The 19,539-nt window shown below is 54.7% G+C and overlaps 1 protein-coding gene across 2 annotated transcripts in view; it reads left to right on the top strand.

Moving 5' to 3' along the window:
- Positions 1 to 1,740: 1,740 nt before the first annotated feature.
- XXYLT1 (xyloside xylosyltransferase 1) overlaps positions 1,741 to 19,539 on the top strand; it is a 174,636-nt gene continuing 156,837 nt past the window's right edge. The window contains exon 1 of one of the 2 annotated variants that reach the window (XM_061166858.1): positions 1,741 to 2,342. In XM_061166858.1, coding sequence (XP_061022841.1) covers positions 1,839 to 2,342 — 504 coding nt within the window. In that variant the 5' untranslated portion in view covers positions 1,741 to 1,838. Of the gene's footprint in view, positions 2,343 to 10,412; positions 10,564 to 19,539 lie in introns of those variants that run through there. The other variant, XM_061166863.1, reaches the window with a different exon arrangement.

Genomic DNA, 19,539 nt, shown 5'->3' with positions numbered 1-19,539 from the left:
CTATAGGTTCTTCCTCCATTTATCACTTTAAAAAATTTCCACTTAGTTTGCTGACTACAGCACCAACAGCATCTTTATTTTTTAATTTAAAAATTAAAAAAAATTATCTGTTTTTAGCTGCACTGGGTTTTCACTGATGTGTGTAGGGTTTCTGTAGTTGTGGGCGAGTGGGCTTCTCATTGTGGTGGCTTCTCTTGTTGCAGAGCCCAAGCTGTAGGCACTTGGATTCAGCAGTTGTGGCTTGTGGGCTCTAGAGTGCTGGCTCAGCAGTGGCGCACAGGCGCACGTGTCCCCTGCAGTGGCAGGCAGACTCTTAACCACTGGATCACCAGAGAATTCCCAACAGCATCTTTATTTTAGTTTCACTTTACTGATGAACATTTGATTTTAATATCTTGTCATTATAAACCTAGCTCTGCATTACCCTTGTGGCTAAATATTTGAGTACATTTTTCCTTATTCCCTTATGAAACTGATGGTTCACAATGGGTGGGTGTATTTCTGACGCTCCAGTGAGTCAAGCACCATCAGTTACTGGAGCTATTATGGTTAAAGAAAGACACATTGCCTGCTCTCTTGAAGTCTTGGCTTCCTGTAGCAGAGAAAGATGGAACTGAGTAGTTCTTAGGTGGCCCTTATGGGATCCTTGAGGATGGTGCCTCATCTGGACACTGCAAGGGCTGGTGTTTAGAGACCACTCCTTGAGGCAGGGACCCCCAAGCCAAGGTCTGAAGCAGGAGGGGTTGACTGTGTGAAGGGCACTGCTTTTCAAACTTTGGCTTGCAGAAGAATCACCATCGAGGCCCAGGCTCTTTGAAGGTAATAGGGCCTGAGCCCTTGAGTTTTATCAAGCTCCCCAGTGCTGCTGCTGCTGCTAAGTCGCTTCAGTCATGTCCGACTCTGTGCGACCCCAGCTAGTACCAATAAAAGTTTGAGAACCACTGTTCTGTGGATAGGAGAAAGAACTGAAAGTTCTTAGATTTTAGTATTGCCAGAGTGCCCTTCAGGAAAGTTGTGCCAGCACAGGCACCCTCATCTGCTGTAGAAGAGTGTCTGTTTCTCTGTCAAACCTGTCACTGTGTGACCTGAGCAAGTGACCTCAGTTACGCCTCAGTTAAGAATGCAGTAAGTCTCTCTTAAAGTGTTAAAGTCTGTTAAAAAAAAAAAAAATCGCAAGCTTCCTGGGGAGCTCTGAACTACCCAAAGTTGGTGGCAGGTGGCCCCCCTGGTGGCCACATCCTTTAGGTTGCCTCTGGTCGGCCTCAGAGATACCAAGTGAGGTGAGCAAGTGATTCACACCTCTGGTGTCAATCCTACTTCATCGAGAATGGGAAAGGAGTTGCTAGTTTAAATTCTTCAGCCCTAGATAGTCTCCAAGGTGTGAAAGGAGTCGGGGAGAGGACTTAAAGCCTTCAAGAAATTAGGAGGAAAATGTATATAAATAGAGAAAAAATTTTTGTGCGTCCAGTTTAGTCTTTTTGCTTCCGAAGGCTTAGCTTCGGTTTCTAGCGCCTGGGGCTGTGCAGTTAACGAGGGCCATTTTCCACAGACCGTACAGCCTGCTGACTTGCGTGTCCAAGTCCTCACCGCCTCCTCCGAACACGCTGGAGGGACGCCCCCGGGCTCCGGGCCCAACCCCGCTGTAATCCGTCTGCGCTTAGGACCCAGTGGCTGCCAGGCAGCCTGGCCCCGCCTCTCCGCGCATCAGCGCCCGCAGATTGGCAGCTCGGCTCCGCCCCCGCCATGGCTGCCGCCTGCTGCCGGGGCTGCTAACTTGCTGCCGGGGTACTGGTCTCTGCAGCAACTCCCCGGCTGATCTGTCCGCGGGCGGGGGGCGCATGGGTCTCCTCCGAGGCGGGCCCCCGTGCGCTCGGGCCATGGCGCGTCTGGGCGCTGTGCGCTCCCACTACTGCGCGCTGCTGCTGGCCGCGGCGCTGGCCGTCTGTGCCTTCTACTACCTGGGCTCTGGTCGGGAGACCTTCTCCAGCGCCACCAAGAGGCTGAAGGAGGCCCGCGCCGGGGCCCCTGCTGCGCCCTCGCCGCCGGTGCTGGAGCTGGCGCGGGGATCTTTGGCGCCGGCCCCGGGCGCTAAGGCCAAGAGCTTGGAGGGCGGCGGGGCCGGGCCGGTGGACTACCACCTGCTGATGATGTTCACCAAGGCCGAACACAATGCCGCGTTGCAGGCCAAGGCCCGCGTCGCCCTCGGCTCCCTGCTGCGCCTCGCTAAGTTCGAGGCGCACGAGGTGCTTAACCTGCACTTCGTAAGCGAGGAGGCCAGCCGCGAGGTGGCCAAGGCCCTGCTGCGGGAGCTGCTGCCGCCCGCCGCCGGCTTCAAATGCAAGGTGAGCGGGACCCCAGCTAAAGGTTCCGGGTAGGTGACTCGGTCATTGTGGGGCCCGGCCTGGATCCAGGGGTCAGGAGGGAGGTGTCTTAGTTGCGATGCCCACTGCCAGTGCCAGCAGAAGCCTAAACCGTACCCTCCCGAATTGTGCTTTCATAGCACGCTGCAGGCATGATCGGGGCGGAGGGGGGCGGGGGGGGGGGCGTGTCTTGGAGCCTCTGTTAGCTGACTTCCCTGATCCGAGCTTCTCTTTACCTGCAGCCCCCTGGAGAATCGCCGCGCCCCCTCTTTCCTGGTGTGGTTGATTTCAGCAGTCAGTGCCTTTAGTCTGCCCCTCTTTTTATTCTTCTTAGTCTTTGACTTTTGAGGATGGAGCAGGTCACTTGAAGGTGCAGCGTCTGCTGGACAAGGTCTTAGGCCGCTTGATTTGTTCAAATTACAGTGACATTTCTCACAGCTGTAAGGATTTCAGTTGAAACTGGTCCAGCCCACACCCAGCCCATGTAAACCATTTCATCTCCTCAGTGTGCCTCCTTCTTCCCTTCTCTTCAGGGTCATGAACCCATTTAGAGAAGCAGCGGGTTCCTCCCAGCAAGAAAGTGCTCCAAGAGGTAAGGATATAAGATCTGGAGAGGGCAGAGCAGAGCTAGTCGTCTTGTTCCAGGCCGGACTGCCTGGCTCTGCTTGTGAGAGATTGTATTGTCAGTCAGCTCAGTCGCTTGGTCATGTCCGACTCTTTCTGACCGCATGGACTGCAGCACATCAGGCTTCCCTGTCCATCACCAACTCCCAGAGCCTACTCAAACTCATGTCCATCCGGTCGGTGATGCCATCCAACCATCTCATCCCCTGTCGTCCCCTTCTCCTCCCACCTTCAATCTTTCCCAGCATCAGGGTCTTTTCCAATGAGTCGGTTCTTTGCATCAGGTGGCCAAAGTATTGGAGTTTCAGCTTCAGCATCAGTCCTTCCAATGAATATTCAGGACTCGTCTCCTTTAGGATTGACTGGTTGGATCTCCTTGCAGTCCACGCTTAGTGTTAATGGCCTCAGTTAAATTACATGTCTCCTTTTGACCTAATAGTTGCCAGAGGGAATCTAAGGTGTGATTTTGGGATAGAAATAGTGTGCACTATATCACTCCAGTCATGTCCGGCTCTAAGCGACCCAATGGACTGTAGCCCACCAGGCTCCTCCGTCCATGGGATTTTCCAGGCAAGAGTACTGGAGTGGGCTGCCATTTCAAGGATGGAGACTGGCGGTAGGGGGAGGGCTGGTAAGATTAGAGTAGTGTACCATGTGTTGTGCTGGGTGAGTGACTAAGGGGAGCAATGCTGGCCTCCTGCATGGTTCAGGGGCCTGTTGTTGTTTTTGGCCACACTGCACAGCCTGTGGGATCTGAGTTCCCCAACCTGTGTCCCTTGCAGTGGAAGTTCAGTCTTAACCACTGGACCTCCAGGGAACTCCCTTTGTTGTTGTTGTTGTCTATAGAATCAAGTCCTCATTTCTTGGCAGGGCTGTCTGTTGTGGGGCCGGGCTCTTCAGCCAATCTCCTTGTCCTTCCCCTACTAACTGTACTGAATGTGCCTTTACACAAGCTGTACTCTCTGCCCAGGGTGTCCTTCCTTTCTTCCTGGGCCCTTGACCACTCTTTACATAGTTTTCACCTTCCCCCAGGAATGCCCCTAGAATTGGGGACAGTCTGTGCCCAGCCCTCCACAGCTCTCTGTTCCAGCTTTCTGCCAGAGCATCCAGTCTATGCCCTGCCCAGAACAAATGAGCCCTTTGGGAAGACCCACCAGTCATAGCGAGGCACCTGGTCTGGATTCCATGGTACGGGAGGCCAAGAATCCAGGTCCTGGAGCTTGTGGCTGCAGGGGCCTTGGGGTCCACTGTCTGAGCTGGGGTTCTTTCAACCTGGGGCCCATCCCGATTTCCCTAATTGCAGTCTCGGGAGGTAAGGCCTGGCAACCTGTTCCGGGTGTTCCTTAGGACTCCATTGTTTGAGAAATCCTTTGCTAGATCATAGGGCCAGTCTGGATAGAGCTGGGTGACTGTGGGTAACCCCGCCTCCCTTTGCCTCTCAGGGCCTCCAGACTTGACTGGCGCTCCAGACACCACCGTGTAGACCAACATTGTCATGGTTTCACTTTCTGAGTCAGAGGTCACACCCTGCCCCGTTACTAGGACTCTGCTGTCCCCTTCGTGAGCTCCAGCCACAGTGTCCTGTCATGTATCCAACTTTTTCCAGCCTACATGCTTCTGCTTCTTTTGTTCCACCACCAGGATACACTTTCTGTGTGCATCGCTAAGTCTCGCCCATCTTCAGATACCGTCTCCTTGTTGGAGCCATCCAAGGAACCTCCATTCGAGAGGAGGAGGTACCTCATGTACCTCCCCATGTACCTCGCTGGTGCGGTGGACTGCATGCCTTCTCATCTCCGGTCCCTGTGCCTGGAACATAGTGGGCACTGTAGATACAGGTCTAGGGCAGGTCCAGGCTCAGGGCCGGGTTCCCTCCTTGGAGTTTGTGTTTCATGCTCCAACTCTATCCCTCTGCTGGCCCTGGTTCCGACAGCCAGAGCCATCACTCAAGGCCCGAGGCAGCTGCAGATGACCTGAAGGAATTGATACCACCCCACCAAGGCATGAGGAATGAGGGTCTGGGGCCTCCGACTTGATGGCTATGTTTAAATAAGGGTTTATCATGTTCAGTTAAATTGCTTTTATTCCTTTTATTTATTTTTTTTTTGTGACTCTGTTTTCTGTGTGTGACCACAGTCATCTCTGCCCAGCCCTCAGGAGCCCACCATATATGCTTAACTCCCCTGAATGGCTGAGCATCTGCTGTGTGTCAGGCCCTAAAGTCACAACTGAAGGGAACACAGATGGGACAGGTACAGCCCTTGACACTGGGCACCCCTGGTACTTAGCATCACCCCATGTATAGCCTGTCCCATTGCTGAACCTGCTGGATTGGGCACGAGATAGTCCTGAGGGAGGGAGGCAGCCCTGAGTTTAAACCGCAGGTGGTCAGTGACTATTTGGGTGACGCGGGTGACCCCTCTTTGCTTCTCAGGGCCTCCCAGGCCTCCTCTCAAACGAAGATTTAACCCCTACCTCCCTCGGAGAGGGCAGGGTTCAATGCCACCTCATGCACTGCAGGCGGCCCTGTGCTGCTGTGGCCGTTGTGTGTCTGCTCTCACAATACTCTTCTACTCTGCTGACTTCTGGGGACTCTGACTTCTGCTGACTGGCGGGCCCTGCAGCCATTGCCTCCCTCCTTTTTGGGGTGGCCAGCCCCCTGCAGGGGCCCAGGGGGACTTTCCCAGTGCTGTGGGGACACCCTCAGGCATTCAGCACGATTGCTTCTTGTGTGCGCTATCCCTCAGACGGTGACCACTCAGAAAGGCCATCCCTGAACCCCTTTTCTGAAGCAGCTGCCACCCTATTAGCCTTCGTTATCTTTCCCGTCACCTTGTTGGTTGCACATGCTCATTTGTTCGTTCATTCAACAGATATTATTGAGCGCTTATCCTGCTGCAGGCACTGTTCTAGGTGCTGGTGGCCAGCAGGAACAGAACTAGGTCCCTGCCCTCGTGGAGCTTACATCCCCGGGCTGTAGGGGTGTGGAGGAGGTTGGCTCAAACGAATGAACAGAAGTCCTCACAGAATGAGTCAGATCACAATCATGTAGAGAAAAGTCAAGGAGGATAAGGACACAGGGAGTGTCCGTGTGTCGGGGTGTGGAGTTCTGGGCCGTTTTGTACAGGTGGGCAGGGAAGGCCTCACAGATACTGTTAATATCTGAGCAGGGGCTGAAGGAAGCAAGAGGAAGAGCTATTTGAACATCAAGAAACAAGTTTGAGAAAGTCACTACCCTGTTTCTTAGTTTGCATTCTGCCCCTCCCTACTAGAGCATCATATCCTGAAGGGCAGGGCATTACTACCCTCCTGGTCTGCTGGGTGGACAGCCACCCCTGTTTCTAGCCTGAGTTGGGAGTGCAGACAGACTCAGGGACATGTGCTTCCCCGATCTGGAACACAGGCCAGACAGACTTCTGGAGGGACAGGCTGCTCTGACAGCAGCTGGCTGCCCTGCAGGGAGGGGCAGTCTCTTCAAGGCTAATCCTAGAGGAGAAGAGAACCAGACAGACCTGCCTCCGAAACTCGCTCCTCACTGCGGTTTCTCTTCCTTCCCTAAGGGAGGTGGTAGTATGTTGGGTGGGGAAAGGAGGGCTGGGGAGCCGGCAGGAGGTGGGGCGTGCTGGTCTCCTGGGGCACAGATGGCATGAAACAATGGATGGTGTTCTCTCTTCCTCCATCACTGTTATATTTTTAGCACAGTTCCTGGCACATTCTAGGCTCTCAGAAATATTTTATAGTCGACTGATTGATAGCTGTATTAATTAAACCTGAGAAATCTCAGAAGGGTTCTTGGTGTGCTGCCCCTGGCACATCAAACTTCAGCCATCTCAGAGCACGAGGCTGGCTTGCTCCGTCTCCAGCTGACAAGTTAGGAACAGGAAGGAGGCCTTGTGCTTTCTACACCTAAAAGGGACCACTAGATTCCAGGAGGAGCGTGCTGAGGACTTGGGGTAACGAGACAAAAGTCAAATCTCTCTGCACACCTTTTTTGAATTTGCAGTTTCTTTTATTGCAAAAGGAAAACTGTAAGTCACTTTGAAAAGCCCCAGCTCATAGTTGAGGCTCCAAAGAAGCCTGAGGGTAAAAACCTTGATGCTGGCTTCTCAGTGAAGCTAATGACAAACAGCTGACATTGCAACGCAGATTCCCCCACGTGTCATGGCAACAGGTACCTTGACCAGAAGAAAACTTTCGACTAAGTTATGACCACCTGGGAAAGAAGTGATCAAAGAAGTGTATCCTGAAGTGAGATGCTCTTTGAAAAGACTAGCTGACATTTTATACTCTAAAATTTAGAGAATTTACCAAATGCAATGGAACTCTTAAATTATAATACACTCATGATACAACTGTAGTAGTTAATGTAGCAATGTATGTTTCTCATGGGAAACTTTAGTCATGGATCTGTAGGGAAGAACTTTGTATAATATTATTGTGTCATGCACAATGTGTCTTGCACTCTGGATAACTTCACAGATATGTGTTAAAGTTTTAAGGTAAAGTCCACCCTTAACTAAGACCAGCAATCGTCGTGTACACGATACCTGGGTGAGTTGGGCTTCCCTGGTGGCTCAGCGGTAAAGAACCTACCTGAAATGCAGGAAACTCAGGTTTGATCCCTGGATCAGGGAGATCCTTTGGAGGAGAGCATGGCAATCCCCTCCAGTATTCCTGCTGGGAAAATCCCATGGACACAGGAGCCTAGTGGGCTACAGTCCATGGGGTCGCAAAGAGTTGGAGACGACTAAAGCTACTGAACACAGCATGCACTGGGTGATTTGCAAATACTGTGGGGGCTTCAGTGCAGGAGTGAAACGTTCCAGCTTAGGGTAACAGTCATTCTTCATGATCACCTGACTGTTCTCTGTTCCAATAGGTCATTTTTGAAAGACCAATGATTACATTTTCCTGCAATTAAAAAAACTTGAGATATAATTCATGTCCCTTTAAAATAATACAGTTCAACAAAAGTTGAAAAATTTGAGATCTCCCTTCCTATGACATTGTCACAGGTCATTGACATGCAGTTCTCTCATGATGTCATTAGAATCAGAAGTACATCTTATTAGCGACTTTGTAGATAGCTTAGTATTAAAAAATACACAGTGGTTTTTAACACATTCACCAATTTGTTCAGTTATGATCACTAATTTCAGAGCATTTCATCACTCCAGAAAAGAAACTGTACCCATCAACACTCATTCCCCCTTCCCCGTTTCCTCTCAGCCCTGGCATCCACGAACCTGCTTTCTGTAAATTTGCTTGTTCTGAACATTTCATATAAATAGACCTTTACTTCTGATTTCTTTCACTTAGCGTGATGTTTTTAAGGTTCATGTTGTGTATGTGTCAGTACTTCATGCCTTTTTATTGTTGAATAATATTCTGTTGTATGGCTATACCACATTTTTACTTATTCATTCATTAGTTGATGGACATTTGAGTCTCTACTTTTTGGCTATTATGAATAAATTGCTGTGAATATTCATTTACAAATTTTTGTGTGGATATGTTTTCAGATCTCTTGGGTGGGCTTGGTCATATGGTAACTGTTAGGAGCTGCCAGACTTTTCCAGAGCAGTGTATTATTATTTTACTTTCCCATCAGCTGTGTATGAGGGTTCCAATTTCTCTACATGCTCACCAGCACATGTTGTCTGTCTTGATTATTGCCATCTTATTGGGTGTGAGGTAGCATCTCATTGTGGTTCTGATTTGAATTTCCCTAATGACTAAAGATGAGATGATTACACATTGATAAGGACATTGAATATATTTGGTATTTTTCTTACATATTTAAGGGCTTCCCTGATAGCTCAGTTGGTAAAGAATCCACCTGCAATGCAGGACATCCCGGCTCGATTCCTGGGTCAGAAAGGTCTGCTGGGGAAGGGATAGGCTACCCACTCCTGTATTCTTGGGCTTCCCTGGTGGCTCAGCTGGTAAAGAGTCCACCTGCAATGTGGGAGACCTGGGTTGTGGAAGATCCCCTGGAGTAGGGAAAGGCCACTCACTCTATAGTCCATGGGGTCACAAAGAGTCGGACAGGACTGAGCAACTTTTGCTTTCGCTTTTGCTTATTTAGGCTGCTTCGCAGGTGGCTCAGATAGTAAAACTGTCTGCGTGCAATGTGGGAGATCTGGGTTCGATCCCTGGGTCAGGAAGTTCCCCTGGAGAAGAAAATGGCAACCCACTCCAGTACTCTTGCCTGGAAAATTCCATGAACGGAGGAGCCTGGTAGGCTACAGTCCATGGGGTTGCAAAGAGTTGGACACGACTGAGTGACTTCATTTCACTTCGCTTACATATTTACCAAGATACATTTTACAAGAAATACTAGGTATCTTGACTCTTCCTGCACATCCTGAAAGATGTTATAACATCTCCCAAAACACTTGTTACTGAAGGACAAGGTTTGGAAATTTCTGATGTGTTAAGTAACTTTTTGGGCTTTCCTTTTGGATCAGCTGGTAAAGAATCCTCCCGCAGTGTGGAAGACCTGGGTTCCATCACTGGGAGACGTGGGAAGATCCCCTGGAGACAGGAAAGGCTACCCACTCCAGTATTCTGGCCTGGAGAATTCCATGGACTGTATAGTCCATGGGGTCGCAAAGAGTTGGACACGACTGAGCGACTTTCGCTTTAGTAACCTTATGCCTAAAAGCAATGAGGTGGTGTTAGTAGTATGAATACTTGATTAGGAGAATTGTAACAATCTTTGTTCAGCACTTTAGAGCTTATGAAGGTGCTTGCACAAATGTTTGACCTGAGCATCACTGTGACCAGTGAAGGAGCCTCCAAGGCTGAGACATCGGTGCTTTACTTGAGCTCCTACACTAAGAAGTGGGGCTGGACTGTGACAGGTGCTTTGGGGAGTAGGAGGTAGGACAAGACAGGGAGCCATTGAGGGGCACAATCTGTATCATCCCCCTGCCCACATTCCCCGAATAAACATTCAGTCTGAATAAAGACATCATCGCTTCGCAGAGCCTTGCAGAATCACCAAGCATTGGAGCAGGCAGGAATCTCTGACCCTCTGGGTGCAGTGTCCTCCCAGTGAGCTGATCAGCTGATAGTTCCTGGGCAGCAGGACAGTGACTTATTCAGTGCACACAGGGCTGGGGTTAGAACCTGGCCTCCCAGGCCAGGAGGAGGAGGAGCAGCTGCAGGAAGGCAGCCCACACTGGACCACCTCCGGTCTCCTTGCTGGTCACCGCATCCTCCCCGACACCCAGTAGGGGGAGAGCTTGCCCTGCTGCTCCCGGGCAGAGTCACCTCTTCTGCCCATCGAGCAGTGTGCAGCGCCACTCACGGCCACTGGAGGGCGCCGCCGCCCCGCGTTTGCTCGGCCGGAGCCCGGGCCCTTCTCTGCCTTCCACGGAGGAAGCCTGGGGCGGCGCAATCCTAGCTGTTTTTCTTCCTTCTCCACGAGCGTCCCCGTTTCTCACTGCCGCCGCCACAACGCCGCTCCGTGTTTTAGAAAGGAAGGCCGAAATGAAAGGCAATCTGCCTGGCGGTTGTGGGTAGTCATTTCCTTCCCGCGCCTGTCTTGATCTAGGCCCTTTGGAAAAAGCGGGTGAGAAACAAGCTGGGGTGTTGGATTCTGGATGGGGAAGGCTGCAGCGCTTCCCGCAGCATAGAAGGAAGAGTGTGGATGGGCGGTGCGGTGTGCCTCTGCGCCTCCTGAGCCTCCGTGCTCCTCCTTGGTCCGTGCCCTATGACCCCAGCTGAGCGCTGTTCCGGGGCATCCTCTCAGCCTCCCAGGGCGCCTTCTTTGCCCAGTCTGGGGTGCCCATCACGCCTAGCACAGACCTTCTGGTGAAGGGAGGGGAACTGTGTCTCTTGGAGCAGCTTGAGGGTGGAGTTCCTCTCACCTTGGATGAGTTCACCAGAACCCCAGGGTTTGCATTGGGTCCCTGCCCCCAGGTATCCAGGCTCTTAGTGGGGCTTTGGGCAAGGGGACCGCATAGTAAAGAGGGTGCTGTTGATCTGGGTGTTGGGCCTGACGGGACCCTTGTTGCCTAACTGCCAGGAGCCTCCGTGTCCTCAGCTGTCAGATGGGCTTGGATCCATCCCCTCTTCACACCCTTCATGGTTCAGGGCTCTTGCCTTGGCCTTGGGACTGCTCCCGCTGGCCTGCAGGTTGCTTGGGGCCCGTCAGGATGGTCAGGCCTGGCCCCGAGAGGCAGGTCTGTGTGCTGACCTTCCTGTTTCAGGTGCCTGTTCTGAGCAGCTGAGCCAGGCCCTGTAGGCTGGCACAAAGCCTGCTGTTAACTTAATGTCTTTTAAATTAAAGTCATTTGATTTATTTATTGGGGTAATTATTGTTGAGCCGCTCCAATTAGGTGATCCTCGTGCTGGTGGGTCGGCGTGTCCGCGAGGCTCTGGTGCTCTGTGCTGGTCCCGGGTGCACTTTGTTCTCCTTGGGCCTCCTCTTCTTCTCCTGGCTGGAGCTTACCACCCTTCCCTCCACTAGCCAGATTTGTCCTGTGCCCGCCAGGGACAGGCCCCCGGGCAGGAGTGCATAGTTCGGGGCTTGACACCTGGACTCAAGTGCAGTCTGTGACATCTGGGGACAGTGTAACCCCTCTCAGCCTCTGACCTCCCCAGAGGGCCTCACCAGAGTGGTTATATGGTGAAAATAGGCAACACGGGGCCCTGGCACACGGCAGGTGGTTAGTTAGTGGTGGCTGCTACTTGTGGTACCTGAGTCTGCATTAGGGGGAGGAGCCTTTTCTCATCAGTTTGGAAAGCTTGGCACCTGTTGTTTCAATTGGAGAGCAGTGATGTGAGTTCGAAAATCAGAGTTCTGCCCAGGTTTATTTCAAGGTGTCTCAGCCTGTTTAGGCTATTGTGACAAAATACCACAGGCTGGTAGCTTATAAACAATTTCCTGTGAGTAATCAATTTCTGACCACCACCTCCCCCCTCCCCACGTGCCCAGCACAGGTCTGGCTCTGGGCAGAGGCTCAGGAAATGCTAGCTTGCTTTGGCCTGTGTTCTGGAGCAGGTGCTGCTGTTTCCTATCAGGATAGGGAAGCTGGTCTGTGCTTTGCTGTGTCTTCTTTGTGAAGGTTCCTTTCTAGACACTCCAATTCTAGAAGTTTCTGGAAGGTTCCAGCATTTTATTTACCTCTTCTTAATGGTGTTTTCTCGGCCTGATTGCACACAGAAATTGTTCATAATCTTTTTGGGAATTCAGCAAAGTATAAACTGTAAGTGATTTTGAAAAGCCAGGCTACAGGGGAGACCTGAATCCCCCAGAGCTCATTTATTTCCTTTTCCCACCCATCCCTTTGAGTAGGGTCTTGGGCCTCACCCTCTGGGGCCCACACCCCGTCAGCTGCTGTGAGGGGGCCCTGTTGTACCAGATCAGCACGGCAGTCCAGGACATGGGCTCCGTGAGACCTACCCAGACAGTCAGACGACTCCTTGAGACCTGGTCACTGTGGGATTATGAACAGGCTTCACCGGCTCTGGCAGGTGGACGGTGGGTTAGCCATCGTTTGATAACTTGTACAGGATTGAGCAGAGTACATGCTTTGTTCTGCACGGCCCCGGCCACCCCTGTCTGGGGAACAGGAAGACATGGGCCAGGGGATACCTGGTGTCTGGGGCTGGTTTTGTGAGGATGGAGAGGCTGTCTGTGGGTGTCAGGGAACTTGGGATGGCACTCATCGTAATGGGGCCCTCCCAGTCTTGCAGAGGAGGGAACTGAGGCAGTTGGGGCAGCAGACTGGCGTGTGTCCCGTGCCTGGCAGGAGAGCCACGATCAGAAGATGGGGCAGTGGGAGCCACAGGGCCCGTGAGGCCCACCCCCTCGGTGCTGGTGGCTGCCGTGTAGCTGCGCTCACAGAGCCTGGAGTCGCAGGAGCCCCTTCGAGCCTCTGGGACTTTGCTCAGGTGCTTCCTCTCCTGAACGCCCAGCACACCCTTTATCTGGTTAACTCTTTTCACCCTTCGAGATTAGGCTCTGCTGGGTGCCGATGGCATGGGGAGGCCGTTCCTGACCTCCCCACCCTGCGTTGGCCCTCCCACCCGAGTGGCGCTGTGCTGAAGTGGGCCCCTGGGCAGTTACTCCTGGGGGCCAGGCTGTCTTCTTTCCTCCCGAGTCTCGGGACGTGGTGTAGCAGAGGGCCTGGTGTGGGGTCACCCAGCATGAGCCTGCCGGGCGGGCACAGGTGGCTGGCCGAGTGCCCTGCTCCTGCGCGCGGACTCCCACATGGAGGACATGGATGGGGACAGTGTGGGTCCCTGGCATCCAGAGAGGCCTCTTGATCTAGATGAAGTCTTCCTTGTACCTTTTAATGCTGGTCCTCCAGAAAGGAAGGTGTCCGGTCTGAAGCCAGCCGGGAAGATCCAGGTGTGTGTTGGAGACATCTTCCTGGGTTTCAGAACTCTCCCTGTGTGTTGTTACTGTGGAGAGCTGCTGATGCTGGAATGGAGGAGGTGGGAGGGATCGGCCTCTCTCTCCCCTTGTGCAGGCAAGGGCAGGGGGCGGCAGTGGCTGCTTGGTCTGCCCAGAGTGACCAATTGGTCACCCCAGTGGGTGAGCCTGGAGCCTCTCTGGTAAGCCACCCAGCCCCTGCCCATCGGCTCACTCTCTAAGTCCTGCCCAGGGAACCTGATCTTGAGTCCTAGGGTTCTCCCTGACCCCAGCTTCCACTGGCAAGGCTTCCAGTGTCCCCGAGCCTGTTTCTCATCTGTGAGATGGGCAGGCGCATGCTAGCCCTGCATGATATTCCACAGCTACTCACCGGCATGTTGAAACTGGACGCGGGAAGCTGTAAAACACGTGTCCATTCCAGGCTTTTCCCGAGTGGGAGGATGGGAGACTGGGGGAGACTTGACGCCGTTGTTCATCTCTTTCTGGGGTCGCCCCCTCCCCCCAAGTCCTGCTCACCGATTCTATTTGCTCCTGTGGGAGATGCTGGCTGACTTTCTGGCCGCTGCACCTCAGGCCGGGGGCGGGGTGTGGAGGCTCCTCAGGGGTCCCCCAGCGTCAGTGTTGCTCTCACACAGGAGGCCTCAGTTGAGCGGCAGGCCGCTGCTGGACTCCATCTTCGTTCTCTTCCTCAGGCCTGGGAGGAGGGAGGGCTTCTCCCCGGGGAAGAGGTTTCCCAGGTGAGGATCCTGAGCCCCAGGCAGGTTCGGTTCAGAGCTTGGGCTCTGAGGTGTGGAGCTGAGATGGGAGCCGATCTTTCTGGCTGGTGAGCTGTGGGTGCTAAGCCCTGTGATGTCAGTTCTGGGGCTTCGTTCCAGGCCCTCCAAACAGGGGGTGCTCCAGGAGAGCTGGTGTCCCCCAGGAGGTTCCCACGATGCCCTCTGCTCACTGGGGCCTCACATACATGGCCTCCTCCCCCCGTCACTGGGTGGTGTGAGGAGAGCAGGTCCCCTCAACCTGCTCGCAGTGGGTCTCTCATCCCTCCTCCAAGTTCTGCCCTGAGAACCAGCCGGGGAGCCTCTGTTGAGGATGTGGGGTGTTTGGTGTGTGGTTGGAGCCCCACTTCCCTCTTGGGGCAGCAGGTCCAAGAGGTCAGGGCTGGAGGCGGCTGGGAAGGCCGCCAAGTCCTGTCCCCTTCTGTTACCTGTGGGGAAATGGGCCCAGGGAGGCCAAGTGCCGGCTCAAGGCCACACAGCGGTCAGTGGACAGGGGTCTGGGGCCCGCTTTCCTCCCCGTGCTGCCTCCCTGCCTGCGGTCCGTGTTGTTTGTTCTGAAGCCAGTTCCTGGGCTGTGCTGGTCTCTCTGTGTGTGTTTGTCTTCTGTTTTGCCCTTAGCCTGAGACAGTTTTCAGATCTCACCCACCTGTGACTGCCCGATCTGCGGAGCAGCTATTCCAGATTCCAGCTGATGAGACCTCCTCAGACGCAGGCCCCAGGGCCTTTGGAGAGGCTCCCACTGCCCCGTGGCCGGCCTGCGCGGGCCCCAAGGCGGGCTGAGCCTGTGTGTGTGTGTGTGGTGGGGTGGGGCTGAGCCTGTGTGTGAGTGTGTTTGTGAAGGGGGGCTGAGCCTGTGTGTGTGTGTGGTGGGGTGGGGCTGAGCCTGTGTGTGTGTGTGTGTATGTGAGTATGTGGAGGGGGGGCTGAGTGTGTGAGTGTGTGTGTGTGTGTGTTGGGGGAGTGGAGCTGATAGGATCCCACTGCTGTCCCCCACCTGAGTCTGCACCTCGTCAAACCCAGTCCTGCTGTGTCACAGGATCTCTGGGTACCAGGGAGTGGGCTCCCCGCTGTGGGAGCTGATGCACGTGACGCAGTGAGCACTCTGGTCCCTCTCTCTGATTTACCATTCACCCAGCCCCGCCTGGAGACTCCACCCTGTCCCGAGCCCTGCTGCCCAAGCCGGCCTTGGTGATGCCTCTGCCCTCCCCTGCTGCCTGCAGTGCTGGTGAGGCCGCTGGTGAGCCCTGAGGGCGGGCTCTGCGTTGGTTCTCCCCACTCCGGGTGCAGCCAGGCACAGGGCTGGGCAGGAGCCTCTTGAATGAGCATGGTGTGGGCTTCAGAGAGGCCTGGGATTGTCCCAGGTCCACCTGACCCCTCTGGGAGGCAGTGAGGAGTGGTGTGCCTTCTCCGAGCAACTTCCTCACCTGCACAAGGGGAACGGTACTGCACCCCGCCTCAACATGTTGTCGTGAGGGTGAGGTGACATGACTTAATGTGTCTAAAGGACCGGTGTGTGACCAGTACAGTGGACTAGGGGTCTGCGGTGGACCTGAGGCATAGGGGCCCCCTCCTCCATGAAGCCCATCCAGGCCTGCCTCCAGCCCCCCAGAGGCAGTACGCTGTCTGGGCCCGCCCCCTGGAAACCCCCTCATGCCCTGCCTTGCTGGTCTGCACCTGCCCATCCTGTGTCCCGGGTCAGACCCTGGTGTAGGTGGCCATGTCCCTAGGCCGTGTGGGCCGGCTGCCTGGATGCTCAGGTGTGTCTTACAAAGGGGCCAAGTTTGGCACAGAGGTGGCCCAGGCTGTACACTTTTATTATGTTTGGTGTAGGTATGGAACGAGAGGGTGACTGAGCCATGGGACCCGCCAAGCTGCCTTATCCCCCTGTGACCCCCAGCTCTCTCACAGTGGGGGAGGGACAAGCTTTCTGCTCACGAGAGCAGCTCGTGGGAAGGAGACCTCACTCTGGGGGCACCTCGGAGGGAGGTGGATCTGTGCCCTGTGGTTGGCAGGGCAAGCTACTGACGATTTTGGCTGCTGCTGATCTGTGTTAAGGTGAGTTTAACTTGTGACCAGTGTGGAGTGAGACTTTGGTCCTGGTCCCCTGGGATGGGCACTGCTGATGCCTGAGTCACGGCTGAAGTTTCAAATCCCCGATCGCCCGCCCACTCGGGGTCCGGCTGTGCTGTGAGTCACTCAGCCAGGAGCAGGGAATGAATGGATGGGGCGTGGGTGCCCAGCTGCTTGCTGCCAGCCTCGGGGGCACAGGTCACCTACAGTCCACAGTGGACAGGGCTCCCTGGTGTGAGCTTGTCTGAGAGTCTCACTTCCATGGGTTCCTGTCTTAAAACCAGCCTGGTTAGTGACCCCCTTTGGCAGCGGGGGCTGGGGTGTTACATAGAGTGTGGTGAGCAGTGTTGGCAGAGGAAGTGAGGTGTTAGGGGGTCAGTTGTGTTTAGTTGTCCATTCTTCTGGCTCCTTGAGCAGCTTTGGTCAGAAATGCGAGCAACTGAAGTTGGTCACTGTTATGGCTCTCAGAGGGTCGCACGACTTTTGAGAGCAAATGTGGAATGAAAGCATTCCTCTTTACTATGGGGAAAGCTCTGTCTCAAGTCCCTGGTCTCGGAGGTGAAATAGGATCTTGCCATCTCGCTGCCTATTCTCAGGACCTGTTGACGTCCAGCCCTGTTCTGTGATGTGCTCAGCATCTGGAAGGGATTTCCGTAAGTCTTTGGGGGATCTGTTAGAGCCTGGAAACATGGGAGTTTTCTTGCAGCCCTGTGAGAGGATTCAGCTCTGAGGAATCAGGAGTCCTGGGCCTTGGGGGCTATGAGGTTGCTCCTCCTTTTTTGTCATCACAAACGTTGCTGCTGTGACCATTTGGGTGACCATCTGCACACAGAGACGAGCTTGAGCTTCTCCAGTCTTCACACCTGGAAGGGTCTCCCCTGGTCCGGGGGTCTGTGCACCTTCCCGGATGCTGCTCAGTGCTTCCCCGGCGTGGTGGTCCCCCTGCCTGCTCCTGAGTTCTGCCGAGTTCCCGGTGTAGACTCCCTTTTCCTGGGTGGGTCTGGCTGCCTTTGTTTTGGGAAGTGGAGCCCTGAGGGCAGCTTTGCGGGCAGACTCGGGTGTCCTCAGAGCCACTGCAAGCCTTCTGGCCCAGTAGAGACCTGACCTGCTCTTCCCCAGTATTTTCCGAGTCTCTCAGAGGTACCTCTTCTAAGAGGGGGTACCAAATGCGGGTGCAGCGCCTCTGGCTGTGGGGCCAGGGGGCCTGGCTTCGGGACTGGCTGCCCCAGCGATGGGCCATGTAACGGGGGGAGACTGCCACATCCCTCGCTGGGCCTCACTGTCCCCTTCTGAGATGTGAGGGCTTGAATCAGTGACTTGTATATATAGGCTCTTGGTTCTGTCCGTGTTGCTCACCCCACTTCGGATTTTGTGACTTGCAGAGGGGTCCCCAGTGTTGTGGGCACAGCAGAGGGCCTGAGCCGCAGCAACTGGCAGGTCAGGGTGGAGGCTGGGGGCCGCCTTGCAGGCGGTAGAGGCCCGGCCCTCACCAGTACCTGGCTGTGCCCTCCATGGAACGTTCCATGCACTCATACAGCTTGAGGGAAGGGCCTCAAATTCCAGGGCTTAATAAGGCCAGAGAAGGTGAGTGCTGACAGAGGGGAAGCCAAGGGGCGCTGCTGGCCCTGGGGGACCTCACTGCAGAGGCAGAGGCGCTGCTTTCTTTCTAAGGCCTGTGTGAGCCCAGGTGGCGTTGCTGCCGTGTGAAATCCCCACGGAGCCAGTATTTACTGTGTGCCTGGGGGAGTCCGCTCTGTCCCAGGACACTGCTACACACGGGCGTGGCCGTGAAGACAGGCAGAGTCAGAGCCCTGCCCTTGTGGAGCAGACCTTCTGGGAGGAAGAGGAGTGAATGAGCCAGTGATACTTGTCTGCTTTGCTGCCTGGGACACCGGGAAGTAGGGGCTTGAAACGGGGTGGGGTTCGTTTTGTCTCTTGGTTTTCCTTGAGAAGCAGATGAGTACGTTGTACTGCCTCCTTGGAGGTGAGTTGGGTTTAGCAGGATGAGGGGGCTGCGAGGCTGTTGCGGTGTTTAGGTGGGAAGCAGGGCCTCTGTCACTGAGAAGGTGGCATTGGGCCAGAGACCTGGAGGGCTGAGGGAGCTGGGAGAGCGTCTGGGTGCTGGTGGTTTGAGGAGCAGCAGAGAGGGGCCGTGGGCTGCAGTGAAGTTGCTGGCATGGGGGGACGTGGCAGGAACGGGGCAGGCCTCGCGGGAGGAGGGTAGGTCCAGGCCCGGGAGAGCTCTGGCTTGTCGGAGTGATGGGAGGGGCCGCCTCTGGGTTTTGAGCAGAGAAGGGTCACTCTGGCTGCTGTGTGGACAGCGTGAAGAGGAGACCTGTCAGCAGGAGGCCAGAGAGAGGATGCTGACCTGAGTAGGTGGAAGCTGGCGGGCTGGCGGGTGCAGGGGAGGGATGCTGGGCCCATCCAGGAGAAGGGTTCTCTACACTAGAGTTAATTCAGACGTGGCTCTGTGGCCTTGAGAGGGCTGTCAACGACATGTGCCTCTCTGACAGAGCTGGGGTTGTGGTGTTTTCATTTAACACTGAATTTTCCTAACAGTAGGATCCAGTTTTCTACAAAATAAGCAAAGGAGAAAGCATGAGAGAGAAAGAAGGGACAGAAGGAGAAATGGAAAGAGAGCAGTGACCCTGCAGTGCGTGTGTGCTCAGTCGCTCAGTGGTGTCCGACTCCTGGCCTCCCCGTGGAGTGTAACTTGCCAGACACCTCTTTCTCACCCAGTGGGGCTCTGCCCTTGGCGAGGGGACAAAATAAGAAAAGTGGAACGAGGGCAGGCCACGGGGGTGCTTCCCGTTCTGGAATCAGAGGAGCCTGGGCTCACATCTGGGCCTTGGCCACTGTCCACCGCGTCCCCTGGGACGGGTGACTTCACCCCTCCAAGCAGCCACGGCCACCTCCTTCATAAAGGGCGTGGTTGTCCACCTTGCTCCCTGCTCCTTGTTTGGTTTTGTCCCTTCCTGGTCCCATGGTGAGCAGGTGCCGGTTCCTCATGTGCAGGGCTCAGAGCAGTGCTGGGAATGGGGCGTGGCGGGGTGACTGTTCTAGCTTGAGGTTAAGGCGGGGACTCAGTGGACAGGCTGCCGATGGGGAGTCAGGAGACCCAGTCCTGACGTCACCGTGTGTGACCTTGGGGAGGCAGGGACTCAGCCCGTGGATGCCTCCTGGCCGCCAGTACCGCACTCAGCATTTTAAACACATCACCTCACCCTCAGATGGAGGCAATGGACGCGAGCAGAGTCCCCAGAGTCGGGCGATTGACTGTTTCCTTCATGGTTTTTGCCAATATCCTAGAACTGCCTGCAGC

Source organism: Dama dama, chromosome 19 (genome assembly GCF_033118175.1).
Source record: "Dama dama isolate Ldn47 chromosome 19, ASM3311817v1, whole genome shotgun sequence".
Classification (NCBI taxonomy): Eukaryota; Metazoa; Chordata; class Mammalia; order Artiodactyla; family Cervidae; genus Dama; species Dama dama.
This window is presented reverse-complemented; position numbering and strand designations above follow the sequence as displayed.